The 27881-nt window shown below is 40.1% G+C and overlaps 2 protein-coding genes across 2 annotated transcripts in view; one reads left to right on the top strand and one right to left on the bottom strand.

The window, feature by feature from the left end:
* The window catches only part of FXR1 (FMR1 autosomal homolog 1), a 33788-nt gene extending 11615 nt beyond the window's left edge, over positions 1-22173 (top strand). Inside the window, exons 3-17 of the mRNA XM_082288131.1 lie at positions 2176-2269; positions 2864-2935; positions 5172-5320; positions 5769-5862; positions 6692-6808; positions 6909-7079; positions 10260-10338; positions 12522-12631; positions 13282-13368; positions 14094-14301; positions 15884-16087; positions 16777-16977; positions 17728-17808; positions 20200-20291; positions 21155-22173. Coding sequence (XP_082144257.1) covers positions 2176-2269; positions 2864-2935; positions 5172-5320; positions 5769-5862; positions 6692-6808; positions 6909-7079; positions 10260-10338; positions 12522-12631; positions 13282-13368; positions 14094-14301; positions 15884-16087; positions 16777-16977; positions 17728-17808; positions 20200-20291; positions 21155-21325 — 1930 coding nt within the window. The 3' untranslated portion in view covers positions 21326-22173. The remainder of the gene's footprint in view (positions 1-2175; positions 2270-2863; positions 2936-5171; positions 5321-5768; positions 5863-6691; positions 6809-6908; positions 7080-10259; positions 10339-12521; positions 12632-13281; positions 13369-14093; positions 14302-15883; positions 16088-16776; positions 16978-17727; positions 17809-20199; positions 20292-21154) is intronic.
* Positions 22174-23488: 1315 nt separating this feature from the next.
* Positions 23489-27648, bottom strand: DNAJC19 (DnaJ heat shock protein family (Hsp40) member C19). The gene is made up of 6 exons (XM_082288449.1): positions 27618-27648; positions 27187-27238; positions 26823-26896; positions 26394-26470; positions 25446-25516; positions 23489-24198 (listed from the first exon to the last, which is right to left on the bottom strand). The coding sequence occupies exons 1-6, from the start codon at positions 27618-27620 to the stop codon at positions 24128-24130; spliced, it is 348 nt and encodes a 115-aa protein (XP_082144575.1). The 5' UTR covers positions 27621-27648; the 3' UTR covers positions 23489-24127.
* Between the last annotated feature and the right edge of the window lie 233 nt (positions 27649-27881).

The raw sequence follows: 27881 nt of genomic DNA, 5'->3' as shown, positions 1-27881 counted from the left end.
ACATTTTCTGAGGTTAAGGAGGCAAAGGAATGAATGCAGAAGCTTCAGGAACTGGAAACTTTTATTACTGTTAGATAGAAAATTGGATCTTGAGGTGCAGTTTCATAGAGGCTCATTGGAGTTTGAAGCAGCTGTGTTGAAGGAGAGGCTTGTAAGAAGCAAGAGCCTCCCTTTGTTGTGATTGGTACCCTGTAGTTCAAGCATTAGTTCTGTCAGATTGTCTTAGTTGGTAGTTTGTAGCCCATCACAAGTAATTTCTTAAAACATCTTGTTTTGCATCTCACCAGTGAGATGCTCCAATTCTGGACTTAAAAAGTTTTGCTACCAAAACTTGGACTCATATTCTGAGAACTGAGCCTTCTGTGCCCTTTTCCACTGTGCACTTCCTTCACTGGCAGGGAGAGGAAGGAAAAACCCAAACCATGAGATTAGTAACTGTTATATTTGCAATGAGGGCAGTTTAATTGCAACTGAATTTTTTTGCCAGCCTCCTTCACCATTTCTCAGAAATAGAATGTGATTTGATTAACATTTTGTAGCCAAAATACCTTCCAGCCTCAACAAAAGCTATCCGTGTCAGAGAATCCTTAAGGATGGAAAGGCTTATGCTTGATCCTCTGAGATGAAATCCAGCTATTAGTCCTGCACCACAATGTTCACCACTAAACCATGTGGCCAAGTGCCACATCTGTGTGCCTTTGAACACCTCTGGGAATGGAGATTCCACCACCTCCTTGGGTAGCCCATTCCAGTGTCTGACCACCTTTGTAGTGAAGAAATTTCTCCTAGTATCAACCTAAATCTCCCTGGCACAACTTGACACCATTTCTTTTCAGGTCCCTCTGAGCTTCCTTTTCTCCAGGCTGAGCCCCCCCAGCTCCCTCAGCTGCTCCTCATCAGATCTATGCCCCAGACCATTCACCAGCATCCTAGCCCTTCTCTGAATGTGTTCCAGCACCTCAGTAATAGTCTTCATGCATTTTTGTTCTTTTTCAAACTATAATTGAAAGAAAAATTTTATTATAATGTCTAGATTAAAACTATATGATATGTAACATCTTTATTGAGGTACTTGAGTGTAAGCTGTCTTTTCAGACCAAACATGTAAATGTATCCATCTTCTTACCTAGACAGTTGCAGAAGTGCCCTTTGCTCCTTATGCTCAGACTTGTTCCACTAATTTAGGCTGCTCTGTCTGCAGGTTGTTACAAGTAAGCAAAGCAAATGACTTGCAGTAATCCTTAGTGTTGCAAGTTGGTTGGTTCTGATTCTGTGGGTGTCTAATGTGAATCAGATGGGCAGAAATGGTGGACATTGCAATACTTTGACAGATACCGTTAAAAGTCCCTCAGATACTCTAAATTAATAGGGGTTTTGTGAAGGGTCTTTTTTCCCCTGATTTTATGTCAACCTGTGTAGAGTCTTTAGTTGGATTTCTGACTAAGAGCGAGGAACAGCTGATGGCATTCTGTGACATTCACAGAGTAGAAGGAAAAGGAATTTCAGGGGAGCACAGTGGATTTAATTGCTCCAGTAGTCTTCATAAAATGCGCTGAAAACATACAGTTCTACAAATAAAATACTTCTGTAGAGCCAACTAAAGTAAAATAAATAGTCTTGCTGTACAAGAAAGTCAACCTTTATTTTGTATGCCTAGAAGTAATTGGTATTGATAGGCAGATATAAAGATATGTTACTGGGGAACATCAGCAAGTTGGCAGGTGGAAAGTTTTGTTAAATGTCGGAGTCAGATTTTCCTGGAATACATAGAACTTTGGTGGTAAGCAATTGAAATGTTAACTATGAGGAGGAGAAATGGGTGAACCCCATAGTGGACTGCAAAGCTGAGCTCATATCTGTATATGGGCTCTATGACTTGAGCAGTAGGAGCGTTAAGTACATCATATAATATCTTTCACTGGGGTTTCGTGAAAGCCATTAGTTAAATTTTTCAGTTAATTTCAAAATTTTGTCATTAAATATCTTCCCAGAGAATTTTGTCTTGACATGATTATTTTGTTCCTTTGGTTATAAGGTTTGCTTTCTAGCAATAAGGAAACAGGCCTGATTATATGGAAAGAATGAATTTTAGTGAAACTCAGAATTCCAAAACTAAAATGCAGAAAACGATAGGAAAGTTTGAGAATTAATGTGTAATGCTTTTTCAACTTCCAGTTGGCAACCAGAGCGCCAGGTGCCCTTCAATGAAGTCAGGTTACCACCACCCCCTGATATCAAGAAGGAAATCGGTGAAGGAGATGAGGTGGAGGTGAGTGAATGCTCATGACCTGTTCTGGTCTGTAACTGATTGTCCACTCAAGGCAGTGGTGAGGGTTGTAAGGGCATTACCAAGCTGAAGGTTTAAAATGGAGCATGTGTCTACACATGGGTTTATTAGAATTTCAGGGAAGCTGTGACATTTCAGTTTTCCCACAAAACTACCAGTGGAAATTTTTCAAAATCTAAAACTTAAAATAGCAGAGAAGGTTTTAATTCTGACACAAAATCTAGGCAGTTTTCTTTTTTGACCTGGAATGTAAAGTGTTGGAATCTTTGATATGAAGATGTAAATAGAGCTGCTCTGATAACAAGTTTTAACCCAGATGAAATGTCTGGTACAGTCTCGTAGGAAATTGTGTGAATTACAATGTTCTACAGAGAGAGTGTTAATAGGAGTGATGTACTAAATCTAGAAATCAAAATATGCATGTTCTGCTCCCTGCTCATTGTAGTATCATTAGTGATTTAGTTTAACTTCTGGGTTTTTTTCTGTACTTGTCTCTAAAATCAAAGTAATGGTTTCCTTTCCTGAGGATACTTCATAGTTTTGGGCAACTATTCTAAGAAATTCTTTCATTTTCAGGTTTATTCTAGGGCAAATGACCAAGAACCTTGTGGCTGGTGGCTGGCAAAAGTTCGAATGATGAAAGGAGAGGTAAATTATTTTAAAACTTAATGATTTCATGCTTTCATGTTGAATACAGTCAATAGAAGTTCTTTGTCATGAAAAAACTCTGAATAAAGTACTACAAATACAAAAAACATGAGAAAAGAGAATTTTGAGTTGAGACCACTTTGGAATGACCTTTGCTGCCTTGCACAGCAGAGGGTTGTGCCCTTAGAGCTGAGCAAGTGACTTCCATTTTCAGCAGTTTAATTGCTTGAAGGACTGAAGGCATGCACAAGGACAGGACTTCTAACAAACCTGCTTTGTGGATTGAATTTGGTGCTAAATATGAAGTAAAGCACCTGCAGTTAAAACGTGCTTATAGTCTGTAAATTAAGCCTGCTGTAGCTATTGCTCTGTGTGGCTGTGGGTTGGTTTTTGTGTATGTGTTCTTACTGAGTGTAGTAGAAGGGCACTGCTTGTTTTGCTTTCACATATGTCAAGTTTTTATTTTACATAAATAAATGGTTTGCAGCTGCCAAGTAAATTGCAGATTCAGACACTTGAGTGTATAGAGCTGTGGCAGCGTTTGACCTGGTCTCATTAAAGCTTTATTTTGTGAAAAGACAGCAAAAGATTTGAACCTCATTGTGGGAGGAGTCCTGTGTTTTTGATGCTTCTGCTGTATCAGATTCCTAAAACTAAAGGAAACAGTACTGAGAAAAAATAATTATCCAGTTTCTATTATTGTGTAAAAACTCAACAAATACCAACTTCTGTTGAGCTCTGTAAGGACAAGGTGGTAGTAAACACCTACCAAAGGAAGATTCTGTGTTTTGACCCTTGCGAATAAGCAGCTTGTTAAGAAAAGAAGATAAAAGGAGACAGACTGATTTAAATGGTAGTTTGTCATTTGTGGCTCATATGCTTTTCTTAAATGTCACAGAAATTTGAAATTTTGCTATCCATTACTTTGCTGTGCTACTAATTTTTGGAAAAAGTCATAAAAGTAAATTTTTTAATTCTGATTTTAATTTCAGTTTTATCCAATTCCTAATTTTCCAGTTTCTACAGGAAAAAATGGTTTTTTACCCTCAGTGGCCAGTGTAAGCTTGTCAAATCAGTTATTTTAAGGAATTGTCCCTGCAAAGAACCTCACAGTTTGTACTGGCTGCTTTGTACTGTCTTTATCATGATTCCATATTTAGATTTTTTCCTCAGAGTTAATATGAAATTCACAAACAACTCATTTGTCTAATGATTTGTTGCTTTGGGATTGTTCTGATATCCAGAATTATCTTTAACTATAGAAGTTAAGTTTTTAGATCACATAGTGTTAGATCTCTTAAATTTAGTTGTAGTTTAGTGTTTATTGTTCATTATTATTAGTTGGGGTAATAATGATACATTGATACATTTCAAAGCAGCTTTATATAATTAGGATGATACTTAAACTAAACTTAAAACTTGAAATTAGAAAACAGTGTGTCATGACCAGAGTGGTTGGTGTTTTCTGGATACTTAAGCAAATTGTGTTGAGACAAACAGATACCAATTTTGAGGGAGGGAGAGGTGAATGTGGCACCCCTAAATTGGATACAGGTGGAAGGGAGGGGAGGATAAGGTTGCATCCCTAACACAGAGCCAGGCTTCAGGGATACTGTGCACACAAGCTTCTTTAAACTTGTATGTGTTGGGTAGAAGTGTAGGAGTAGATTATTGGTAATTTAAATAGTCTTAGTTCTCTTGCCTTCCTAAATTTGGCAGTGTGTGTCAAAAAGATTGAGTTTTTATATTGATTTTGATCTTACATGATTCCCAGGTAGTTTGCCCATTGAATCAGTGGATTTGCCTTGTTTGTTTGTTTGTTTTAAAGTGGTGCAGAGTGATATTTCTGTGAAGAATTATTCTTTGTTCAATATTTTCTAGAATTAGAGCTCCAGTAAACACTTTGGGTTTTGGAACTTGAACTGAACTAAACTAATGAAAGTATTTGAAAGAGAGATGGGCATCAGAAAAATCAATCCAATTGATTGATTGCTGTTGTGCTGTTGTGGGGGACTGAGACTGTGCTGATAACAGTGTTTTGGCTTCAGTGAGGGAGCACAAGGGTGCCAAAATATGTCCAGGCTCCTTTGTGTAGAAATGTATCATTATATCAACTTAGTTTTAGGGTTTTGTTTATATATTCATATTTTGTGCTTCCTTGCTGATGCCAGTAATGTTACTATGTCTTTGTTGTTCCTTGCTGGAGTTACCATTTTTTAAAAAAACTCTTTTGCAGTTTTATGTTATTGAATACGCTGCTTGTGATGCCACTTACAATGAAATTGTCACTTACGAACGACTCCGACCTGTGAATCAGAACAAAACTGTCAAAAAGAACACCTTCTTCAAATGCACAGTGGATGTTCCTGAAGACCTGAGAGATGCGTGAGTAGCTCTGCACACTTCAAGAAGGCTTTTACTTATTGGAAGGGGAGAAAAACCCACTTGGCTTCTATTTTAGAGGCTGATTTACAGGTCCATGAAGAACTTTAAGGGTGGTTATGGCTGCAGTAGCTCATTTAGAAACTGCTGCCTGGGACCCCTGCTGAGCTTTCAGGGTAAGGACAGAAGGCAAGTTCTCAGGTGGGAACTTCATGCCTGTACAGTTGATTCACTTCACAGTGGGCCTGTTACTGAGACTTGCCAGATAACCATGGTGCTGTAGAATCCACAGGGAAATAAGCTCTGGAACCATGTTAGAGAGAATGGGAACTTCCCTCTTTGTGAACAGTCCTTGCCATAAACTACTGAAATGTTCTTGGGTCTGATTATGTTATTACATGTTCAGTTTTGATGGCAGCTTATTGAAATAACAGTCATTTTGTCTCCTTAGGTGTGCTAATGAAAATGCACATAAAGATTTCAAGAAAGCTGTGGGAGCATGTCGAATTTTTTATCATGTTGAAACTGCTCAACTAATAATACTGGTAAGTAATTGCTTCTATGTAAATGTTGCATGAATTCCCAGTATATTTTTTATAGGAAGTATATAGCCAGCTCTGTGTGTGTAAGGAAAATGGTTTAACTTGTCAAGCTATGTAAATTGTGAGAGATTTAATATAAGCAGATCTGTTTAATCTTTGCATACAACCTAAATTTAGGAGCAGCTTTGGGTCTCCTTGTTTGTATGACTTTTGGCATTCTCAGGTGCGTTCTATTTCACTGATTTTAGCAGGTGGCTCAGAGGTAAATCATCTTGCTCCACTCTGGAGCAATGGCTTTCCCTTTGTGCTGTGTTACGCTGTGCAGTTTGACCCACAGCTGGGTTTCCACGTGGAGAGCTGCACCAGTTCAGTGTAGGCATTAAGGAATTATTCACTTTAGATGCTTCTGTGGTGCTGTTCTTACTGCATAGGCTTGTCTCAGCTTTAGTTTTTCTTCATAACTCCATTTACTTAATATTGTCCACTTGAACTTCACTCTGCAGGATTGTGTTGTCCTTGATTATTTCCTTAACTCTCTTACTCATGTGGTGACAAGCATGTATATGGTAGAAAGATTTATTGGGGCAACATGAAGGGGAAAGGGTTATTGTGTAATTCGGCAGCGAAGTCTTTAATATAAAATGTGTTGTGAGTGAGAACAAGTAGTTGGTGCTGCTGAATTTCTTGTGCTTTGTTTTGAGGAAGAACAAGGTTCATGTAATCTCTAGAAATTGAGATCATGTTTATGACTTAGTTTCAGTAGGTTCCTGATTTATCCTTTAAATGTGTATTTGCTTACAAAGCCAAAACTTAGGTTCCCTCTCTCCTGTAGTCTGCCAGTGAAGCAACAGTGAAGAGAGTGAACATCCTCAGTGACATGCACCTGCGCAGCATTCGCACCAAACTCATGCTGATGTCAAGAAATGAGGAAGCTACAAAACACTTGGAGGTAAAGCCGCAGCTTGTGGCTCTTGTTGCTTGAAACTGAGCTCAGAGCAGTGCATTACAGTGAGTGCATGTGGATGAGTCTTCCTTTGTTTTCCCTTCAGTGCACAAAGCAGCTTGCTGCAGCATTTCATGAGGAGTTTGTAGTCAGAGAAGATTTAATGGGACTTGCTATAGGAACTCATGGCAGTAATATACAACAAGCCAGAAAAGTTCCAGGAGTTACAACCATTGAACTTGAAGAGGATACCGGTACTTTCAGAATCTATGGAGAGGTAAGGGGGGAACTTTGTATGAATCCTTGGAGCATTTCTCTCTGTACCTGCTTTTAGAGTGGTGAGAGCTGTACCCAGAATTAAGAACACAAAGCACCTGAGTTTTTGTGTGAGTGTCTTTGTGCGTGTTGACATTGTGGCAGCTTCTACTGCATATATTTGAAATACAAGCCTTTGTTGCAGTGGTGACTTCCATAAGGTGTGTTCTGTCCTAATCATTCCGTTTTGCTGATGCACAAATGCTGTAACTGCACTGTGTATATCCTGGGTCAACCTGAGAGAAGTATCATTTCCTGCTATTTGACTTGATCATGGGTTTGTTTGGGTTTCTTCTCTCCCTCGGAACCTTATTGGTTCTCCTCTTCCCTCCTCCTTTTCATGTGTGTTTTGCTGTGTGGTGTCTGCTCCTTTGACCTAGCCAGGTGTGTTAAAGCCTGTATCTATTGCTTCTAACACTAATATTTTGGCAATTTAATGCTGGCTGTGGCAAAATAATGATTTGCTCCAAGTTAATTCCATTTGTGTGACTCTTCTGAATCTCACAACTACCTTGAAATGTAGCTGGTCCTTGGGCAAAACAAGGATCCATTGAAGAAGCAGAAGGCTAGTGACAAAAATGCACTCTCACTAGGGCCCTGTCAGAACATATTTTGAGGGTTTTTATCCCATGTTACCAGCTCTACAGGTGCCACTGAGTATCTGATGTTAAAACTTCTGGAAATCTGTGGTTGTGTCCTGTTTCAGGGATCTGAGGTCTTGAATTCTGTTCCATCAGTGTCAGGAGTAGAACCTGGTTGTGATCAAATATTCAGATGAAGTTGATCCTGTGGAGAGGAGGTCAAACTTCTGTACTTTACAGTATTCCTGAAATTCTGTGTCCTTTTTTTTTTGGAAATGCTTCTAGGGTATCAGGGTGACAACAGATCCTTCTTTGATCTCCTACTGCCAGTAAATTGCATCTCAGTTCCTGAGGAAGAATCAGACAAGTTGAAATGCAGTGGAATGTCCAGTGTATTCCAGTTTTGATCTCTTTCGTGTGAGTGGTGTGATGCTGGAACTCGTGGAAAGGTTATGACTGTCACCAGCCTCTTACAGAGGTGCACAGCAATGATTACAAATACCAGATGCCCCCTAAATAAAAATGCCTTTAGACACATCCAGCCTTGTCCTTCCTAGAAGTGATAAGTGCTTCTAAAAATGCCAGGCAGCTTAACAATTCCACATGATAAGGGTTTCAGCATCTGGCTACACTTGCCTATTCTTTTTGCCTCTTTTCAGCTGCAGTGGGCAACCAGCCAGGCCCTAATGGCTGAATGCACAGGCAGACAATTTCAGGCTGAGATGTGTGGGAGTAGTGAACCAGTGTTGTTGACATAGCAGTCGCAGTGTGAGGGTTTCCCATAGCTGATGTTTTGCATACAAATAAAGGTTCACTTGCTCAGGGCTAGACTCTTTGAGGGAAGACACATGAAGATAAATTTTAAAAAATATTGGAAATGTCTGTGGATAGAAGGAATTTAAACTGTATGGCATGCTGCTTATGCTTTTATCCCTGTCTGGTCGAGACCATTTTGGTTTCAAGACCCTTCTCTAGTTGCTTGAACTTCTCATTGTGATGCCTGTACAGATCACAGGCCTGTGAACTTCAGACTGCTTATGGAAACGTTGTGCTTCCCAGAGAGGGAGAGCTGTGTCAGAAATAGAAGAGTTCCTCTTAGGCCTTCATTACTGTCATAGTGGAATTGCAGTCAATTCTTGTGCAGTTCTTAACACTGGTAGGTGCAATGCTGAGTTCAGGAAAACACTAATTTTTCTATTAAAGAATCGTCAGTAGCATGGAGGTGTCTTGGTTGTTTGGACTGCTGTGTGAGAGCATCAGTGGACGTGTAGGCTGTAATTCAGAGTTAACAAAGGTACCTGGTAGTGACTGGAATCCTTTGAGGTCTTTAATCCATGTTTCACTACAAGGAATTGAAAATACCTTGTCTGAGTCAGCTTTATGTGCTCACTCATGTTGGGGTGTGAAGGAGTTACCCAGGTTGTACTCACGTAAAAATCCTGAGTACTCATGACAAGTGTAGAGAGGCCTAAGGGTGCACTGGAGAGCTGCAGCTCTGGCAGTTGTATATTTTCTTGTCCTGACTGCTTCGGTAAATGCATTCACTGTTCCTTCACCTTTATTTGGGAAAGAACTGCTAAACATACCTGAGGCAGGAACTCTTTGCTTAATTGTGTCCATTTGTAGAATTCATTGAGGATGAAAAATTGCTAACCTCTGTTAAGTTTGTATCATTTGAGCAGTTGCCCTGAGAATGCAGCATAACCTCTGCTCCTCACAGTGGCTTCCTGTTCATCTGTTTCTTGTGCTTGATCACTGCTTTCATTATCTTGAAATCCAATTTGTCCATGTTTCTTTTGCTATCATTTTGACCTCTGCCAGAAGTAGAGGTTTATACATTTTCTTCTTCTTGTAGGATTTGCCTGATTTGATTAAAAGGTGCAGGAGCTGGTGGTACTCTTATTTCATGTGTTGCCTAAAAATGACAGATGAAAGGGTTGAGGCATTAGTGTAAAATGGAAATTGTGCTCTTAAGCTGTTTTTACTGACTAGATGCTGATACTCCTCCTTTAATTCTATACTTATGCTGTTGCTAATTTGTAGCCTTGTTTCTTGTTTCGGCATCCCAGTTAACTCAGTTGATTTCCATCATTTAATAATAAAGCTGTAAGAGAGCATTCACAGGAGTTCTCCCCCGTAACCAGAGCCACTGTCCTATTTTGGAGAGCATTGTAGATGAACTGTGGCCAGAAACCAGCATTCTGGAAAGAGAGTGCCCTGGCTGTAATATCAGTTGCAGTGTTTGCTCAAAGCCCCATCCATCCTGGCCTTCGAACACTTCCAGGGATGGGGCATCCATTCTGATGTCTCAAAATGTCTTGAAATAACATAAAAATATAGTTTATTCATTACTGATGCTTTGCTTTACTACTGAATTTTGTCTCTGGGCATTTCACTCAATTATTCCTTTATGATTTAGTTTAAAACTAGATTAATCTTGTCTCTATTCTTCTCTTTCTGAAAATAAGATTGTTTGGAAGACTTGCAGCTGTTGCTACAAGGTTTTGCTTTTAACATGCTATATTCACAAATAAATTCCATTTTTTTAAATTCATTTCCAGACTGCTGAGGCAGTAAAAAAGGCCAGAAGTTACTTGGAATTTGTGGAGGATTTTATTCAAGTTCCCAGAAATCTTGTTGGTATGTAATACTGCTAAAACATGAAAAGTTGGGGAAATGGAGCCTAATCAACATAACTTTGCAAAGAGGATATAGATGCCAGTACAACATTTGATTTCTCCATTTAAGTAGAAAGTGATTAATCTTTTAAAACTACATGTATCAGAGAATTATTATGAAATTGGATATATTGTTGCTGCATAATTCTTTGTCAGGATTTTAACACTTAAATTGACTCGATTACAGACTTTTAATTTAATGGTAATATTTGAAGTTCAGATTGTAGTGAAAAAATACACCTTACTAAATTGACTGCTTAAAAGTGCAGAAACTAAGTTCCAAAGTTTAATCTGGAAGTACTCCAGCTGAGTTGCAAGAATGACACAAGACAGTTCTCCTGTTACTGCTCCCTCCTGGGTTGAGGTTTGTCAGAGGTGGTGGTTGGATGCTGGTGAGCTCCTGTATAAATCAACAGTGCTCATAGGTCTCAGCCTCAGTCTCAAAATAGGCATTTTTCCATGTTGCAGGTTTCCATGTTTATGAAGGTGTAGCATAGTCTGCTAGGTTCTGTATTGAAAGCCACTCTGTATTGTGAAGTTAATTTTGTTCCACTTAAAGACACAAACGTCTTCTCCTACTCTGGCCTTCCCAGGGGACATTTTTCCTCTTCCCTCATTCTACTTCCTTTATCCTGCTTTTTACTCAAGTCTGGCAGCTCCCTGCTCCCCATGCCCAGCCTGTGGGCAGCGTGGGCATGGAGGCAGTAAGTTGCAGGTGTTGTACCTGATTGAACAGCTTGGATTATACAGAGGGGAAATTAAAACCTGAGCTTTAACCTCCTGTGGTTTGGTGCTTGGAGCCTGCATATTGTAAATAACCTAATTTAAATAATTAATGTGCAAACTCCTAAAACTTAGGCTTCCATGGTGTTAGAACTTGACCAGATTAAGGTACGGGGAGGTTTCATTTGTTCATTTGGGTTTTTTTTTTCCAATAGAACTTGTGCAAATTGTGTATCTGATGCAACTTACTGGTTTTCTCATCAATGTAATGTGAAAGCTCATTTTAACATGCAACAAGTTAATCACTAGTTTCTATGTGAACAGGTTTTTTTCTGCAGTCTTGTTCAGTAAATCTAATTATTCCAGGGAATTTTGCTAAACCTTATGTTCTACAAGTTGAGTTTTGGAGAGCTTTTGGAGAGCATGCATTAGTGCAAATATATACCACATAAGAATCAGGGCACAAGTCACAGCAGTGTGTTTAACTGAAAATGCTGCTGTTAAACAATTACAATGCCAGTTTCTGATGAAGGCAAATGTCCTGCCTACATCACCTGTGAGCACCCAGGTAAGCAGACAGATATTTAGCTACACTTAATGGAGACATCCAGCTTAAAGGAAGTTCAGTGCTCATCGGTGACTCCAGTACAGAAAGATAAAAACCCAAACCTGCTGAGCTGTTAGAGCTTTTGAGGAAGGAAAACAAATTTGTAATATATTTTGCGTGTTACTTTGTGTCATGTTGATATTTGCTGAAAAGAACATTCCTTACGGAGTATTCTGTTACACAGTTCTGGCTTTTACCCTTTTTAAAAGTTGTTCTGCCTTCCTTTGCTCCTAATTTAAACATGAATGTTTTTAAGTGCCATATATTTAGCCGGGATGAAGAAACGTTTTCACAGAACTTTAGCCTGAGAGCTAAACTCTTGTAGTAAGGAGTCACCTCTTTTTCTTTTTTTGAGATTTAAACATACAAGTTCTGAAGGACCTTTTGGTTTAGGTCCCATGCATGATCTCAAAATAGGTATTTTAAAGGTAATATGAAAATCACTGGTCGTACACAAATCTGTTGTAAAGCCAAAATTTTTTAAGAGGCTTCAAAAAATGTATAAGCCTATTAAAATGTCAGCAAAGATTGAATGAAGGCACATGTGGAGTCAGGGGGTCCAAATAATTTTGACACATAAATTTAAAATAAGAATTTGCAAAACTCTTGTGCCTTTTTACTCTTGGTTTGGTTCTGTTAGAAGCTTGTGTGCAGTGGTGATCTTTGTCACTGCTTGTCATTCTGCATATAGAGAGAGAATTTAATTTTGGAAGTTTTCTCTGACATCGTCTGGGGGGTTTATATATAAAATATCAATAAACATGTTAAAATACTATGCACACTGGTGCAAAATTAACCATTCTTGCCCTCTGAAGGAAAAGTTATTGGAAAAAATGGAAAAGTGATTCAGGAGATTGTAGACAAGTCTGGAGTCGTCAGGGTGAGAATTGAAGGAGACAATGAAAATAAGCTGCCCCGTGAAGATGTAAGTACTTTATTCTTTCCTGCTGTGACTGGGTTTTTACTCTCAAATCCAGTTTTATTTCACAATCTGTGGATATAGAGAGCATTAGTTTTAAGTGGGCATCTTGCAGTAGATTTTATATGAGGTAATTAAAGGAAGGTTTTTTGCTGCTGATGTAAGAGGGGGTTTTTTTTTTTTTACTCTTTGTCCTATACGTACTTTGGCTACGTAACTAATTTGGGATTTATAGTGTTAAAGTATCCACATATTTTAAATAGATAAGAACAAACACTAAAATCTTGTAAAGGTGCTGAGTCTTGTAAAGTTGGTTTAATGAACCACTGGGCACTTCCTGGTAAACTGTGGATACTTCTACACACCTGCTGTGATAAACACACAGAGCATGTGTTGCATGGGGGAATGTGAACATGGGATGTCAGGTTACCTCATCTCCAGAATAGATTGTTGGGAAAGCTGGACAGTCTGAAGCCCCCACTGTCACACCAGCCTGAGCTATTTCTAATGTCTTTGCAGTCCAAGGCTTAGTTACTGCCTTTGTTCAGCTCACTTTTGTAATTTGAAACAGATCTCTTTATATAATTTGAAAAGAAAGCATTGTTTTGATGATAATGTTCTTCCTGATAAAAAGCTTTGATGCTTTGTTTCTGTAGGGAATGGTACCGTTTGTATTTGTTGGTACTAAAGAAAGCATTGGGAATGTCCAAGTTCTGTTGGAATATCACATCGCATATCTAAAGGTGAGTGTATTTAGAGGGGGACAATCTGAAGAGGAAACTTGGGTTAAAGTAAGGGAATTTCTGAGCAAATGCTTTGGTGGGATTTGCAGTTGTTAAACTGTTCCTCAGTATATCACAATTTAAACCTTTGTGCCTTGAGCCCGCACCTTGCCCATGGGTATCGTGAGCCTGTAAATACCTTGTCATGGTTACTTAGTGCTGTTGGGGTAGAAAGAATCAGACTGCAAAGAACAGTGGTTTAAGGGGCATTTGGGAACTAACACAATTTTTTCTCTGTATTCATGTTCTGCTATTCTCAGGTTAATGCTCTGTTGGGGTAGGATGGAATTTCTAAGAGTAACACAACACAGTGTAGTATTAGAACAATTATCTGTTTAGGTTGGTTTTGCAATGTGATGTTAACGAAGATAATGAGTTTGAATTGTGTTCCCTTGTCAGTTTGCTTTTTTTTTTTCCCCTAAATTTTACTGTAAAAAATTCGATGACTTGTAATTAAGTAGTCTTAAAGAAAAGTCATCTGTGTAGTGGTGAAAGAGAAAGTTTTCAGATCTCTTCCAAAACTCAGAGATAGCTCATCTTGAATTTTGTTATTTGTAGTCACCTTTCAGGTGGTGGTAATTCTCCTACAGGAATGATTATTTTCAAGATGACTGGGTGGGTGATGGTGTTTTTTGAGGGACGTTTGTCAGCAGTTTTTTCAATGTTTTTTGTTTCATTTTATGTAGGAGGTAGAACAACTAAGACTGGAAAGGCTCCAAATCGATGAACAGCTGCGCCAGATTGGGATGGGCTTCAGGCCTTCCTCTACCCGAGTTCCTGAGAAGGAGAAGGGTTACACCACTGATGAGAGCACCCTCTCCTCAGTGCAAGGCTCCAGGTCCTACAGCGGGCGGGGCAGAGGCCGCAGGGGCCCCAATTACACGTCTGGTTACGGTGAGCGCCCTTGAGCGAGGCCTCGGGAGACCTTTGAACCCAAAACTGTCTCTGGATTTCTTTGTGTTCATCATACTTGAGTGAAGATAGGGTTGGAAATTCAGAATTGCCATTTGATTTTGTACATAGCTCGAAACACCCCGTTAGATTTGCAGTCTTGAAGTTAAGTTTAAAACTGAAAAAATTAACAAATCAAACTTGGGAACATCTTGTCCTTCAGTGTTGGTAGATAACATCATAAAAGCTGGGAAGGGAAATAGAGATGCTTTTCAGGAGACACAAAAAAAAAAAATCTGAAATTAGCATTATCTATTTTGTTTGAGAAGGAGAAAAATTGCTTGTCTGTGATCATGGCCATCTTAGCAGCGTATTTCTGAAAAGTAAACCAAAATGATTTAACATGGAGACAGCACAAAGTCCCGTGAGTTTTTTTAATTTGGTCAGGAACTAATTGGATTTGTTTTAAGGTATGGTGAGGTATTGTGATGCATTTCTCAATTAAAAAGCACGGTTCATTTCCTAACAGGTGTGCACGTCCCCAGCTCGTCCAAATGGAGACACTGCATTTCAATATAAACATGCTTCACAAAGAAGGACAATCGTTTTTTTTTCAGTGCAGTAAATTACTCTGGATATCTTCTACCTGTAGCTCATTTCTGTTTAAAAAATCAGACCCTTTTTGGGCTTTACAGTCTGTCCCTGGCTGTAGCTTCCTGGATCATGCCATGTGTTAGTTGTGTTGGTTCTGATGATGATGTTTATAACTTCACTTCTTATTATTTCCCAATGAACCGACTAACTGTAAGAAAACTTGTTCACTTTGCTTATATATACACACTCTGATTTGGAAAACTTTTTTTTTTTTTTTCCTCCCAAAATGGAGCCATATGTGTCTAAAACTTCAGACTGGTTTAGTAGGGGGAGTTCCTGGATACCTAAAATGAATAATAGGTGTTGGTTTTTCAGGTAATAAAAAGCTGTGTGGGTTTGGGTACTCAGAGATGGCCGGGTATTAGAGATGCTGTTTAATATAAACAGTGAAATTGTTCAAGCAGCATTACAGCATCCAGAAGGGGTTGCTTAGCAACAGCCATCGGCTATAAGGTGGCAAAGTTGTCCTTGGGAATTTTAGAGAAGTTGCCTAGAAACTGCACCAAATGCCTGCAGTGTGTAGACAAAGAGAGGAAACACTGCTTAATCCTTGGTTTATCTGTGTACAGAAATTACAGATTTGGTAATCTTTCAGCCTTTATTTCACGTTAGTACAAACAAACTTAGATTGAGAATCTTACTTAGGTAACTTCTGCTCTATATTTTATGTATGCATATATTCTTATATATGGGTGTACATATAAATATTAAAATACATCTATGATTATATACTTGTATGTGTATTAATATTTATATATATATTTAATGCTTTTTTTTTTTTAAATAACATACATCCATAACCAGCAATGCTGGCTTAACATACATCCATAACCAGCAATGCTGGCTGGAATACTTCGGTTGAGGATATGAAACCAGAATATAATCCCCAAATTGATACTAATTTCCAATTTTCTTTTCCTTCTCATACAAGGTACAAACTCTGAGCTCTCTAATCCCTCTGAAACAGAATCTGAGAGAAAAGATGAACTTAGTGACTGGTCCTTGGCAGGAGAAGATGACAGGGAGAGCAGGCACCAACGAGACAACAGACGACGTCCCGGGGGACGAGGACGTAGCGTGTCTGGAGGTCGTGGGCGTGGGGGACCTCGTGGTGGAAAGTCATCCATTAGCTCTGGTACTGTGTTCCAAATGGATTTTGAATTGAGATTGTCTTCCTGGCAATTTTCTGTATAACCTCTTACTTTTTTAAAATACTCCATTCTTACATTTTGATCTTAATACCCTGAGATTTCAGTGCAGTTGTGTGATAGTTGTGTCATACAGCGTGTTTTAGCATTTTTTTTTATTTTCTGTTCACAGTGATCTTAATTTCCTTCCTCTACGGCTCACACACAATGTTATTAGCAAAGTTGATAAATCTTTGGCATGTTGCCTATGGCTGCCTTCTGAGTTAAGCTTACGTTTAGATCCAGAATGAAAGAAGAAATCATTGATTGAAAGTTGGGTTTTATCAGAATCTGTGCTAACATTAACACTGTAACAGTGTCAGAAGTACCACACAACCACAGAGTGAAAGGTGTGTTTTATGTATTTAGCAGTTTTGAGTAAAAGGTCTCTTAAGTGTCATCTTGGAAATGTTTGTGGTGAAACAGTGCAAGTGCCTGTTGTGGTGCCCCAGGATTGTTACTGTTAGGTTAAGGGTCGGAGGATCCAGTCTGAGATGAAATACTGCAGGTCTGTGTGTTAGGCCTTGGCTTAAGGTTGCTTTGTAGTTTGAAACTTTGGGACTCGGCTGTAAGTCAGCGTGGAAATGAAGTTACACATCACTACAGTATCTTAGATGGACACTTTGTGTTTGTTTAGTGCTTAAAGACCCGGACAGCAACCCTTACAGCTTGCTGGATAACACGGAGTCAGACCAGACCGTGGACACCGACGCCAGCGAGTCCCACCACAGCAGCAACCGCCGCAGGAGGTCACGCCGGCGAAGGACTGATGAAGATGCTGTTCTTATGGATGGAATGACAGAGTCTGATACAGCTTCTGTTAATGAGAATGGTTTAGGTATGTAAATGGTTGGATGGTAGACCCAGAGCAAGCTAAGCAAAAAATGTGTTGTCCCTGTAAGTGTAGTGAAGCCCTTGTTTGTTTTTGTAAGTGACGAATCGTTGTTCTGTTCAAGGTTGCTGTCTGATTAAAGAAAGACTCCCTCCATGGCTGTGCCATGGAATCTTCTGTTTACTGAGCTCCACTAGCCTTTTCATGTGCCTTTTTTGTAAAAACTGTCTGATGGAGACACCAAAGACTTGACTTGTTGTTTCCCATTGGTACTGCTACTTTGATAGAAACAGTACTGTCAGATACACATTCTGTTTTGTCCTTGGTAACCTCAGTCTCGGTATGGGAAAGCTCCTTAAGTAGCTGTTAATTTGTCTCTACCGAGCTTCTACTTAAGAACTTTCCCTCAGTAAATTCTCTCGATACTCACAGGGACAAGAATACACTCTGTTGCTTAATGTAGAAAAACAAAATCTGGGTTATGTTGCTAAAATTTGACGTATGGTTACTTAATAAATGAAATCTGAGGTCATTAAGCACGTGCCTAAATGTTTTAATGAACCAAGAACAAAAAGTAAAATCTAGCTTTTGTGTTACTGTGTATGCTTTCAGTATAAAATTTTCTTTTAGCTTTTCTGTCTTACTTTTAGTCTCTGTCTTTAACAGAAGCAATTTTAAATGCCCCATGCTGAAACTGCTGAAGAATTTATTTATTTTATGATCAGAAATAGTTCATTATAAACTTTGCAATTGCAGATGATAGTGACAAAAAACCCCAGCGACGCAATCGTAGCCGCAGGCGTCGCTTCAGGGGTCAGGCAGAAGATAGACAGCCAGGTAATTCGAGTGGAGCTGTGGGTAATCTCAGGTCAAAAGCATGAGAGAATGTTGTGTCTGCTGTTTTACATAGAGCTGCATAATATCAAAAGGTTACTCAATAACTAATAAGACTACTAGATAAAGATGAAAGATATTTCTTCTACTAGGAAAACTTCTAAAATCTGTCTAATGAAACTAATTGATGTCTAACTTTTTGCTTGGACATACGAGTTACGCTTCTGATCCAGTTCTCACTGAAGTCAATGGCCAAAGTGCTGTTGAGTTCTGTGGTCCAGGATCACAACAAACATGAAGGTTCATGGTCTGCACTCACTGCATCTGTGCGCTTGCACTGACTGGGACACAACCTTTTCAGCACTGGCTGAGCAGCAGTGTTGGAGCAGCAGGATGTGGGTCCTGGCAGAGCTCAGTGAGGGAACTCACGTGGGGTTTGCCAGCCCCACACCTGCATCACACTGCTGCTCTCAGTCCTTGGCTGTTGGGAATAGTTTTAAGTCATCTGCAAATTGAGGGTGGGAAGGAGGAGGAATTTAAGTGAAATTGCATGTTTCCAATTTTTTGTTGTTGTGGCTTGTTGCATTTCTTTTGTGTGTACTAACACTTGAAATGTTAAAGGAGAACTGGCTAATTATCAATACAATGCCCTGTTTAGAAAATGCTTGTACATACACGGCACAGGGTAGTAACAGAAGGTCTTCTGGATTGACAGGTTCAAAATTTCACCCATATTTGTCTTCCTTGTATCTGTGGTGCTCATACAACATTTGGTTAAGAAGAAAAAAGTTGTTTTATTATGCTAACTAAAACTTGGGGGAAGGAAAAAATCAAACACCTCACCCTCCTAAAAAACCTCAAACACCCATGTTTCTTCTCAACATTCCAGTTTTGTAGCAGTGATAAGATTTGTAACGGGTCAGAATTTCAGCTTCTAAGAAACTAATTTCAGTCAGCAGCATAAAGAAATGTTAGTAATTCTTAGAAAATCATGTGAATTCTTTTAAATCTGAAGTATTCTAAGAACGTAACAAGACTTCCCAAACAAGATTTCTCTGGGATCTTTGTTAAAATGCTGTAATAATTTAAAGTCTTCATCAATACCTATTAAGTGTGAGTGAAATTAAGACAGAAGGAACTCTCCCCTTCTTTCTCCCCAGTGCCAACCACTGTACTTCAGTCATTTAGTTGTATCATTTGATTTACATTGCTGTATATTAGGGTTCCTTATACACAGAGGAATACTAAGAATGCACTGTGTGCATGAAACATGCTTCCTGTTTGCCAATATTAGAGGAGTTGGGTACAGAACCTCATTTTAAAGATAAAGTACTTGCACAGAAACTCCCTTGCCCTTCATAGTTCTGGAACGGCCCAGTTGTAAGAAATCCAATTACTGTAACAGAGCAATTCATCTGTTGTAGTTGCCAGTCTGATTTGGATTTCATGCACAGTCATTGCTAAATCCAGACAAAGAGCTCACCTAAATACCTGATACACTAAATATAAAATGACTGTACAGTTCAATAGGTAATGCTTGCCAACCCTAATGTGCTGTTGCTTGTCAGAGATACAAGTGTATATTTAAAGTTGCAGTACTCCGTATTCTAAAGATAGAACTGAGTCTTGGTGTGGTTACAGGAGGGCAGGATCACACAAAACCAGGCTACAGAAATGTGCTGAGGTGGCAAGGAGAGGTCAGAGAAGCCCTGGCCAGCCCCCGTGAGTGCCGCTGTACTGGCACAGACACGGCCGTGCTGCCCCTGAGCCGGGCTGGCTCCAGCAGCCCTGCTGTGTCCACACACCCCACAGCAGCCACACCCGAGGCAGGGCACAGTGCTGGTGGCACAGTGCTGGTGGCACAGTGCTGGTGGCACTCACAGTACCTCAAGGAGGACAAGTTCCCTTGCCAGTCGCTTCATGACGTAACAAAGATTTGATGCTACATCATCCTAAGTGATACTGGGCTCTGACCTGCCCCAGTTCTGGGCACTGCCTTCATTTCACTTCATTTCATTTCATTAGTATGAAATTCTGCACTACTCAAGCTAATAAAACCCCCAGTGACACACACAGCCTATAGTTCAAAGAGCCTGCAGCCAAAGCTCTTCAAACCTAGTACAGAAAGCTCTTCTCCAATAAAATTTGCAATTGGACCAAAATTTGTTTTATTAAGAGTCCACTTTCAGATCATTGTTACCACCGATTTTAGTGAAAATTATTTTTAACAACAGTAACAAATTGATCCTTGCTGTGCGGTTGATAACCTGTAAGTGTGAAGGCCTTTTGTGAGATGTCTCCCAGTTAGAGCGTAACTTGTACAGAAAAGACATGAAGGTTCATGCTGAATTGACTGCTGATGAGAGCATCACTGTGATTTTTTTCCTTGAACAGTAACAGTAGCTGATTATATATCACGAGCTGAATCTCAAAGTAGACAGAGAAACCCTCCAAAGGAGACAGTAGCCAAAACCAAGAAAGAAACGGTAAGATTTTTTTAATGTGCATTTCCTTTTTTCCTCCTCCCTTGCAGCAGAACAGTAATGAAGGGAAGGCTTCAATTAGCTCGCCTCATTTGACTACAAGTGCATTTGAGTTTAAGAATAAATCATTAAAAGCAAAAAGGGCCCAGAGTAAACAGAACTGACTGTGACTGTTGTTGCAGATTTTAGGAATCAAATTTAAGTCTGTACACATTTTAAAATACTAAACTTAGTAATGTTGCATTATGTAATAAAATGGGAAAATTGCCCGTGGTAAGTCTTAACCCTTAAAACATGTTACAGACAGAGGATACTATGTGGTATTTTTAGTGACTTGTACAAACTATTTTAGAAGGAATTAATTGTACAAAGATTGTATGTTTTTGATCCTTTCTTCTTAAAGGATCAGAGTGGCATTACATTATCCTGAAAAATAATCAACTGAATAAAGCAGAATTTCTTCTATAGAGGCAATATATTGCCACAAGTTGTCTCTGAGTTCAGCAAAGCAAGAAAGATCCATTAACAAAATGTCATCTTGCTATAGACTTCAGAAAGGCTGTAAAGCTGTTTTTCAGTGAACTCCTTCATGGGCTTAGACAAATAGAAATAAATAAGCATGTGGGTGTGCTGGGGGTGTGCACTCCTGGGGGTTATGCTGGCATGATTTCCTTAAAGTGGCTGATAAAGAAGTACCCCATAAACGACAAGGTAAGTGATCAGATGCTCTAAATGACAGGATACAGGCACAGACAGACAAGGGGTGTTTGCTCTTGAAAAGCTATTGTGTGATCCAGAGGGAAATTGAGATTACACTCTGTCTTGTTATGGAATTTTTAATATTCTCCTGTTCTTGTTTTTGCAAGGCAAAAGATGCGATTGATGAAAACAGCCCTTCTGAAAAGGCAGTGAATGGTCCTGCCACCACCTCTGGGGATGAGCCTTCTAAACTACAGCACAGCCCTGATGAAAAGAAAGTCACTGTTCAGGAGGATGCAAATAATCAGGAAGAAGCAGTGCTGAATGGTGTTTCATAAACTGAAGTTCCTAGTTTACAGTTCTTTTACATTACATTTAAAATAGTGCTTGTATAAGCTTGCCAAAGATAGAATATGGATCGCCAGTCTTGACACCGCACTTTCAGTTCCTCCATTTTGGAATACAGAAAGGGGAGGGATCCTGGAGAAATCATATGTTAAACATACTTTGACACCTACTGTGTTATAAATATATCATCAGATGTGCCTTGAGATAGTATATGTAACATTTAAATAAACAAAATTGCTGGCTATAGGAAATGTTATTTTGTTTTCAAAATACGGCAAAGATGTGAGGGGGATCCCTAACATAATACTCTTTATGAAAGCATTAGCTGCTTTTGTTACATTTTTAATAATATGCAACCACTTCTTCACCTGAGGAATACTAGAAAGAAATGCAGTCTAAAATATTTTGCACTGAAATGTAATTTCTCCATTAGTTTAGTCTGGAAACTGGTCTGTTTTAATACATGTTTTTTAAATGCTGTATGTAGAGGAAAAATCTGCAGACCACTGGAATACATTTGTTAAATTCTCATAATCTGCAGGGATACTGGGTGACATTGGCAGTGACTGTTCTACATTGAGGCTTTGTTTGGTTTATTTATTAAACTGTACAGTATTTAAAAATCAAACATAGCTTTAGTTAACACTAAGCTGAATTAGTCATGTCCATTAAGACATAACCTGAACTACTGAAAAGATCAATTTCCAGAAAGTTTATTCTGTATAAACTACATATGTTAGTCCTTAGTAGAGTATTTTTATTTTTGTTTTGGTTGTTTGATGTGCAATATGTTTTTTTTGTATGCTGGTAGTAAAAGAAAATAAACTTTGATCTTCCATCTGTTGACTGTTTCTATCAGAAATTCAAATTACTATTGACTGCAAGGTTTTCAAGCTGTTAACTAACAATGGAAACTTACTTGTTAGGCAGCTTGAACCTCTTAACTCTTTTTCGTAAGAGTTTCTAATGTGCTGCTCTTCCTTTTGTTAAGGTGATGATGTCAAACATCAGTTAACAAGTCTAAAACCAGACTCCTTATCTTGGAGAATTGCATAACCTGACTAACATATATAGGAATTAATGCAGATGTAGTTTTTGATAAGTTGAAGTACAACACACACACCCATCTTTCCAGGCCACGAGCCAGAGCAAGTAAGCACAAAACCGGTGTGGAAAAACATCTGGGTAGCAAGAAGGTGTAAGAAATCACAGCAAAAGGTAGCATTGATGTTGTACTGACTTGAATTTGTCTTGCCTGATTTGTCAGAAGTAAGGACAAAACCAAGAGTTCTAAACCAGCTGCTCTACATGCTAGAGCTACAGCAGAGATGTCCCAGGCAGGGACCTGTGTGTGCACTTTGTCGTAGGACTTCGGTGTTGGACGCTCAGCAACAACGATCCCTCCTGCAGAACACACAGAGTTAAACGTTGTAGCTGAAGTGTGCACAAGTATCTCAGCTGATGGGGCAGGCACAGGAGTGGAGAAAATTAAAAAAACAGGGAAGGAAAAAACCAGCGATGTTTAATAAGTCAGTAGTATTTGGCTGGGAAATACTTAAGTACAGAAATATTCTGCATCTGGCTTGGAATGTGCAGACTATAGAACCGTGCATGGTGGGTTCCAGCTGTCCTTCACCCTGCTTTACATTCTGTAGCTGAGCAAAATTACTACCCTTCAGGGGAGGTTGTAGATGCTCCCTATTTGATCCTCCTGAAGGCACAGAACAAGCTCATCCCTACTGTTGTAATGTTTCCTCAACAGCCCAGAACTCATCTACAGCACTGCTGGGGCACAGCAGGCAGCACTCACAAGATGAGATGCTTCCAGCAGCACTTCCAAGTCCAGATTCTGGGAGTGAAAGCCCTCAACCCCACTGTGTTTATGACCAGGTGGACATTAACTCTCACAGGTGCTGTGCAGTGTTTTACCATAGTGGCAGAAACACTGGGAAGATTCGTGGAGTATGACACAGCTCCCTGGCCCCAGCTGAGATCCTTACAAGCTGCTGGGTGTGAGAGGCTTAACAGGGCACAATCCAGCTCAGGTATCCTCTGATCAATGTAGAGTTCCTGTTTCCTAATCACTCTAAGTGCAAACCTCAGTCTGTGAGCTCTGGCTTTGTAGTGTACAATAATGTATAAAACTACAGGACTTCTATTACAAATATGGAATTTATTAAGTGCTATTAAAATCTGTCAAAAACTAAAAGTTACTAAAAATATCTGGAACATTCCAGATCCATCAGTAACACTTAACCCTGTTTTTCACAAGGCAAGGACAAGGGAATACATTGTTTCCTGTGGTTTATTTCTGCAGGCAGAGACAACCACACATCTCTCCCAGCTCCTCCTGTCCAATAAATCCTCTTGGTTTTTCCACCCCCTCCCCAAACACGTTCACCGTGCTAATTTTAGCAGATAGAAGAGCAGCAGTGTGAACTTTAAGCAGGGCCAGTTCAACAGAAATTAGGTAACAGCATGTGAATCTACCTGTGTCTGGTAACACACACTGGCCACACCAAGTTACTGCTCTCAAGCACTGAAAACATTTCTGAGTGGCAGATTTGGCTGTTTAATAAAGAACAGCTATGAAAAAATCTTTAAGCCTCACTCCCTCACGCATTTCCAAAAAAAAAGTGACTAAGTCGTGAGGGAAGTACCTCCCTGGGTTTGTATTTTCAGCTTCATTTATATTAAGTCAAAAGACTTACATCAGAACTTCTCTTAAGCCATTTATCAAAAATAATCATTTGCAGGGACAAACCCTCTGAATGAGTGATTTTCTTTCTCGTTCATTTTTTAGCTTGGTCTTCCAGTAGATCCTTAGCTTCATTGATTTTGGCTGCTACATATGGAGACCCACCTAGAAGAAGGAGAACCTCAAATCAGGTGAAAAAACCCAACATTTCTCTTCTGTGCTGATAATAATGCCACAGGACATGGGAAAAAAGGGCATGGTCTGAGGTTCTGCCAGTTAAAGAACAAACTGGTTGTGACTGAAGGCATCTAAGTTCACTCACAGACACTGCAGGAGCTCAGTGTCAGACCACTCATTCCTGTTAGGCTGCTTTTAGTTTACTGGAGTGGTTTTTGCTCCAGTTTTATCAGTCATAAATGAATTGGTCACTCCTGACTTAGCAGTCTGTGGTGAATACAGAAGCACTGAAGTAACAGGTCTGCAGACAACCGTGCCAAGCACAAAGTGCTGCTGTACCAAGGGACCAGTTCAGTTTTTAAACAGGGCAAAAAATTACTTAGGGAGACTGAGACAGAATCCACACTGCAAATGCACCAAAATTGTAAAGCCATGAGGCACAACAACTGTGCTGGTGGCATATATACCATTAATTGCACTCTAATTATTTACTTGAAGCTTTAGGTCATATACAACACAAAATGCTATTTTTAGGTTCTGCATATATTCAGTAAGGTTAATTTTGAAGGTAACTTTCACTCAATATTATCTATGAAAGGCATATCCCCATGGATTATTTTAGATTTTGGTGCACAGAAGCAAGGAATTCAACAGTCACTTCAAAGGAAGCCATTTTACCTTTTAAGCGACGATTGAGAAGTCGAATGTCGAACACCAACACATGATTCTGACTCACTCAATGGAATTTAGAACAGGTATAGATGCCTTGAGTTACTCTGAGCATAACTAGATTCTGAGCCTTCAGAGTACCACAAACAGGAATATTTCATAGTTTAATGTCTTCAGCAGCTGTAGAAGGCTCAACACTTTCCATTTATGATGAACTCAAACTCACAAGTGGTACATAAAACACACAAGGGTACTCTGGGTTTTCATCTAAAATTAAGGAGGTTTTAAGTCGCATTTTAACAATTCATATTCTGATCTGATATTCACAGAAGATAAAGCAGGTAACAAACTGATCTGCTGAATCTGTCTGGTTGCTTTTAAAACATTCACACACAAAAATATGCTCTACACCCACATGGATTAAGGCACTCTAAAATTTGTTTTCACAGTTTTCTGTGGGTTTTTTAGTAGCTGAGGTGGTTATGTATCACTCACTTCCCTACACAATTCTATTCATCTGTGTTAAAAACATGTATTAACTAATCAACATGACTTAATTTCCTCACCTTTATCTGGATGATTCAGAAGCATGATCCGTCTATGAGCTTCTCTAATTTTATTTCTGTTGGCTGTCGGGCTTTGAAAGACAGAGAAAAACTGACTTTTGACTCATGAAATTCCCCAGATTGTCAAAAAGTGTCTGAAAATAAGTGAGCACTGTCTTACCCATAAATTCTCTAGCTAATATGTATGTTTCTCTTTTCCTACTACTGATATGTAGTGTGTAAGTCGTGGAGAGGTTTCCTAGGGTTTTTCCAAAACACTGTATGCTGAAAAAGACATGCTACAGCATGTCTAATAGGGTGGGGGTCATCCACACAGTTAAAAACAAACAGAACTATGTTGTAACATTTTTACTGGGAAAACTTCCCAAAGGCTGTAAGTCAAAAAACATTTGCTTGGTTTATTAAGGTAAAAAACTACAAAAACCCAAAAAATGCCACAGTTCAAAGTTCTTATTTGATAGATTTATGTATTTGGCCTTAAGTGCTTTGGCAGAGATTGCCACCATAGTCAGATCTACCATGTTCCAGAAATGATGAGTTTATTCCAGACACAAGAAGTGGGTTTGCAGCACCTTCACACTGCATCCACCTGAAATTCCCCAACACTGACAGGAACCATGAGAAAACAGCAGTCTCGTGTCCCCCACACACAATGAACCCCAAGGCTTCCTGAAATGGCTTATTTGGATCACACGTGGCTTTGGAATGTGCGAGGGAAATGCAGATGCCTGGAAGTCCACACAGAATTAGCTTCAACCAAGCTAAAGTGCAGCAAAGAACCCCCAAAAAGCACAGAAAGTCCTCAAAGGTCACATCTTATTTCCTGACTTGGCAGTGACACTCCCAATGGATGCTGGGCATTGGATGACAACCTTTCCAAACAAAGCCAGCAGTGAGGAGACACCAGTGCCTCCTGTTCACATTTCATTTCTGATACATTTCCTTTACCTCACTCCTAGTATTAAAGCTGCTTCTCGTTTAGTCATTTTGGGTTCAAATCCACCTCTGTAATAACCATTGAAGGCCTGAAAGAGAAAATGTGTTGGTTTAAAAACCACTAATTTCCAAGAATCAGTTAAACCCACTCATTATTGCTTTAGTAACTGCTGAGCTTTTGTCTGTAAAAATAGCAAAACTTCTTCTACACTTGAAATAGGAAATTCAGTTGAAGTAGAGTATCATTATTTAAATGATTACTTAAATTTGCCCATACAAGTTCTCTATTAGCCAATCACCACCAGAATTACTGCAATCAATTGTTGTTACAGACAAAATACAGGAGAAGATACAGCAGTGCTATTAAGAGACAACAGTCCATAGTTATTTCACCAAGTAAAATTTTAAACAAAAAGACGCTACTGATAAATAAAAACTTACAGGTTTTGGTAGGTTTTGAAGGGCTTGTTTTACCTGTGGCTCCATTTGCTTCAAAGTTTTTACTGCATAGCGACCTTGAAGAGACCAGCGTTGACTGATGTTAAGCATAGTTCCATGAACATTTAGCAATCCAGCGCAACTGGTAACTTGTGGATTAGAATGTGGAATAAACTCTTTTGGGACATAAAACAGTAAGAACGTTGATCTTTTGTTTAATTACAGCCATTAATTACTCTTTTGGCTCTCCCAAAAGAGTGTCCTGTATCTGCTATTAAACTACCTTGAAATCAGCCCTGAAGCACGGCTAAGTACACCGGGCCGTGTGAGTACAGCTGGGTTCAGAGCCCGCCCGTCCCCTACACACCTGCGAATCCGGCTGCCGCTATGGCCAGGCCGACCGCCACCATCGTGCTGGCCTGCATGGGAACGAACACAGAGTTTGTTTACTGAAGGGAAAGGGAAGCAGCCCCGCCGGCAGCGCGCACAGCGGGTCGGACACACCGCCCCCAGCCCAACACGGCACAGCGCGCTTGACACGCTGAACTGCGGGCACAGCGCTCTCGGGCACCGCGGGGACACGGCGAGGGCAGCGGGGCGGGAACCCCCGAGCTGTGCGCGACGAGGGGAACCCGGTCCGGCGGCGCCGCATTCACCGAGGGGGCTGCGGGGCCGAGAGCGGAGCCAGCGGCCTCTGCGGGCCCTCAGAAAGGGCTCGTCAAGGACGAGCCGAGCCCGCGGCCCCTCGGGAAGGGCGCGGGAGCCGCCGGGCCGGGCAGAAGCGGCCCCCGCACTCACCATGTCCGCACCGCCGCAAACGCGCCGCGGCCGCTGCCGTAAAGCGCGGGGCGGGGACGGCGCCGGGGAGCGCCCGGGAGCGGGCGGGGCATGAGGGGGCGGGGCGGGGACAGGGCCCGGCGGAGACGGGACAGGGAGCGGGGCACGGGCTGTGCAGGGCGCAGGGTTACGGCGTTGTAAAACGTAGTACAGACCTTACTCTTAATGTAATCAAGCGATTTCGCCCCGATCTAGAGCCTTCTCGCAGGCCAGATTCGCTTTTTG

Source organism: Coloeus monedula (assembly GCF_965178545.1).
Source record: "Coloeus monedula genome assembly, chromosome: 10".
Lineage (NCBI taxonomy): Eukaryota > Metazoa > Chordata > Aves > Passeriformes > Corvidae > Coloeus > Coloeus monedula.
The sequence above is the reverse complement of the archived record's forward strand: the minus strand, read 5'-3'. Positions and strand labels throughout refer to the sequence as shown.

Bases quoted from the DNA above. Each gene is read 5' to 3' on its own strand.
- DNAJC19 (XM_082288449.1), bottom strand. The intron at 26,897-27,186 runs GTGTGTAGGGGA...GGTCTCTTCAAG, and splicing joins AGCGGCAGCCGGATTCGCAG to GTCGCTATGCAGTAAAAACT. The intron at 25,517-26,393 runs GTAAAGGAAATG...TGTCTTTCAAAG, and splicing joins GCTTTAATACTAGGAGTGAG to CCCGACAGCCAACAGAAATA.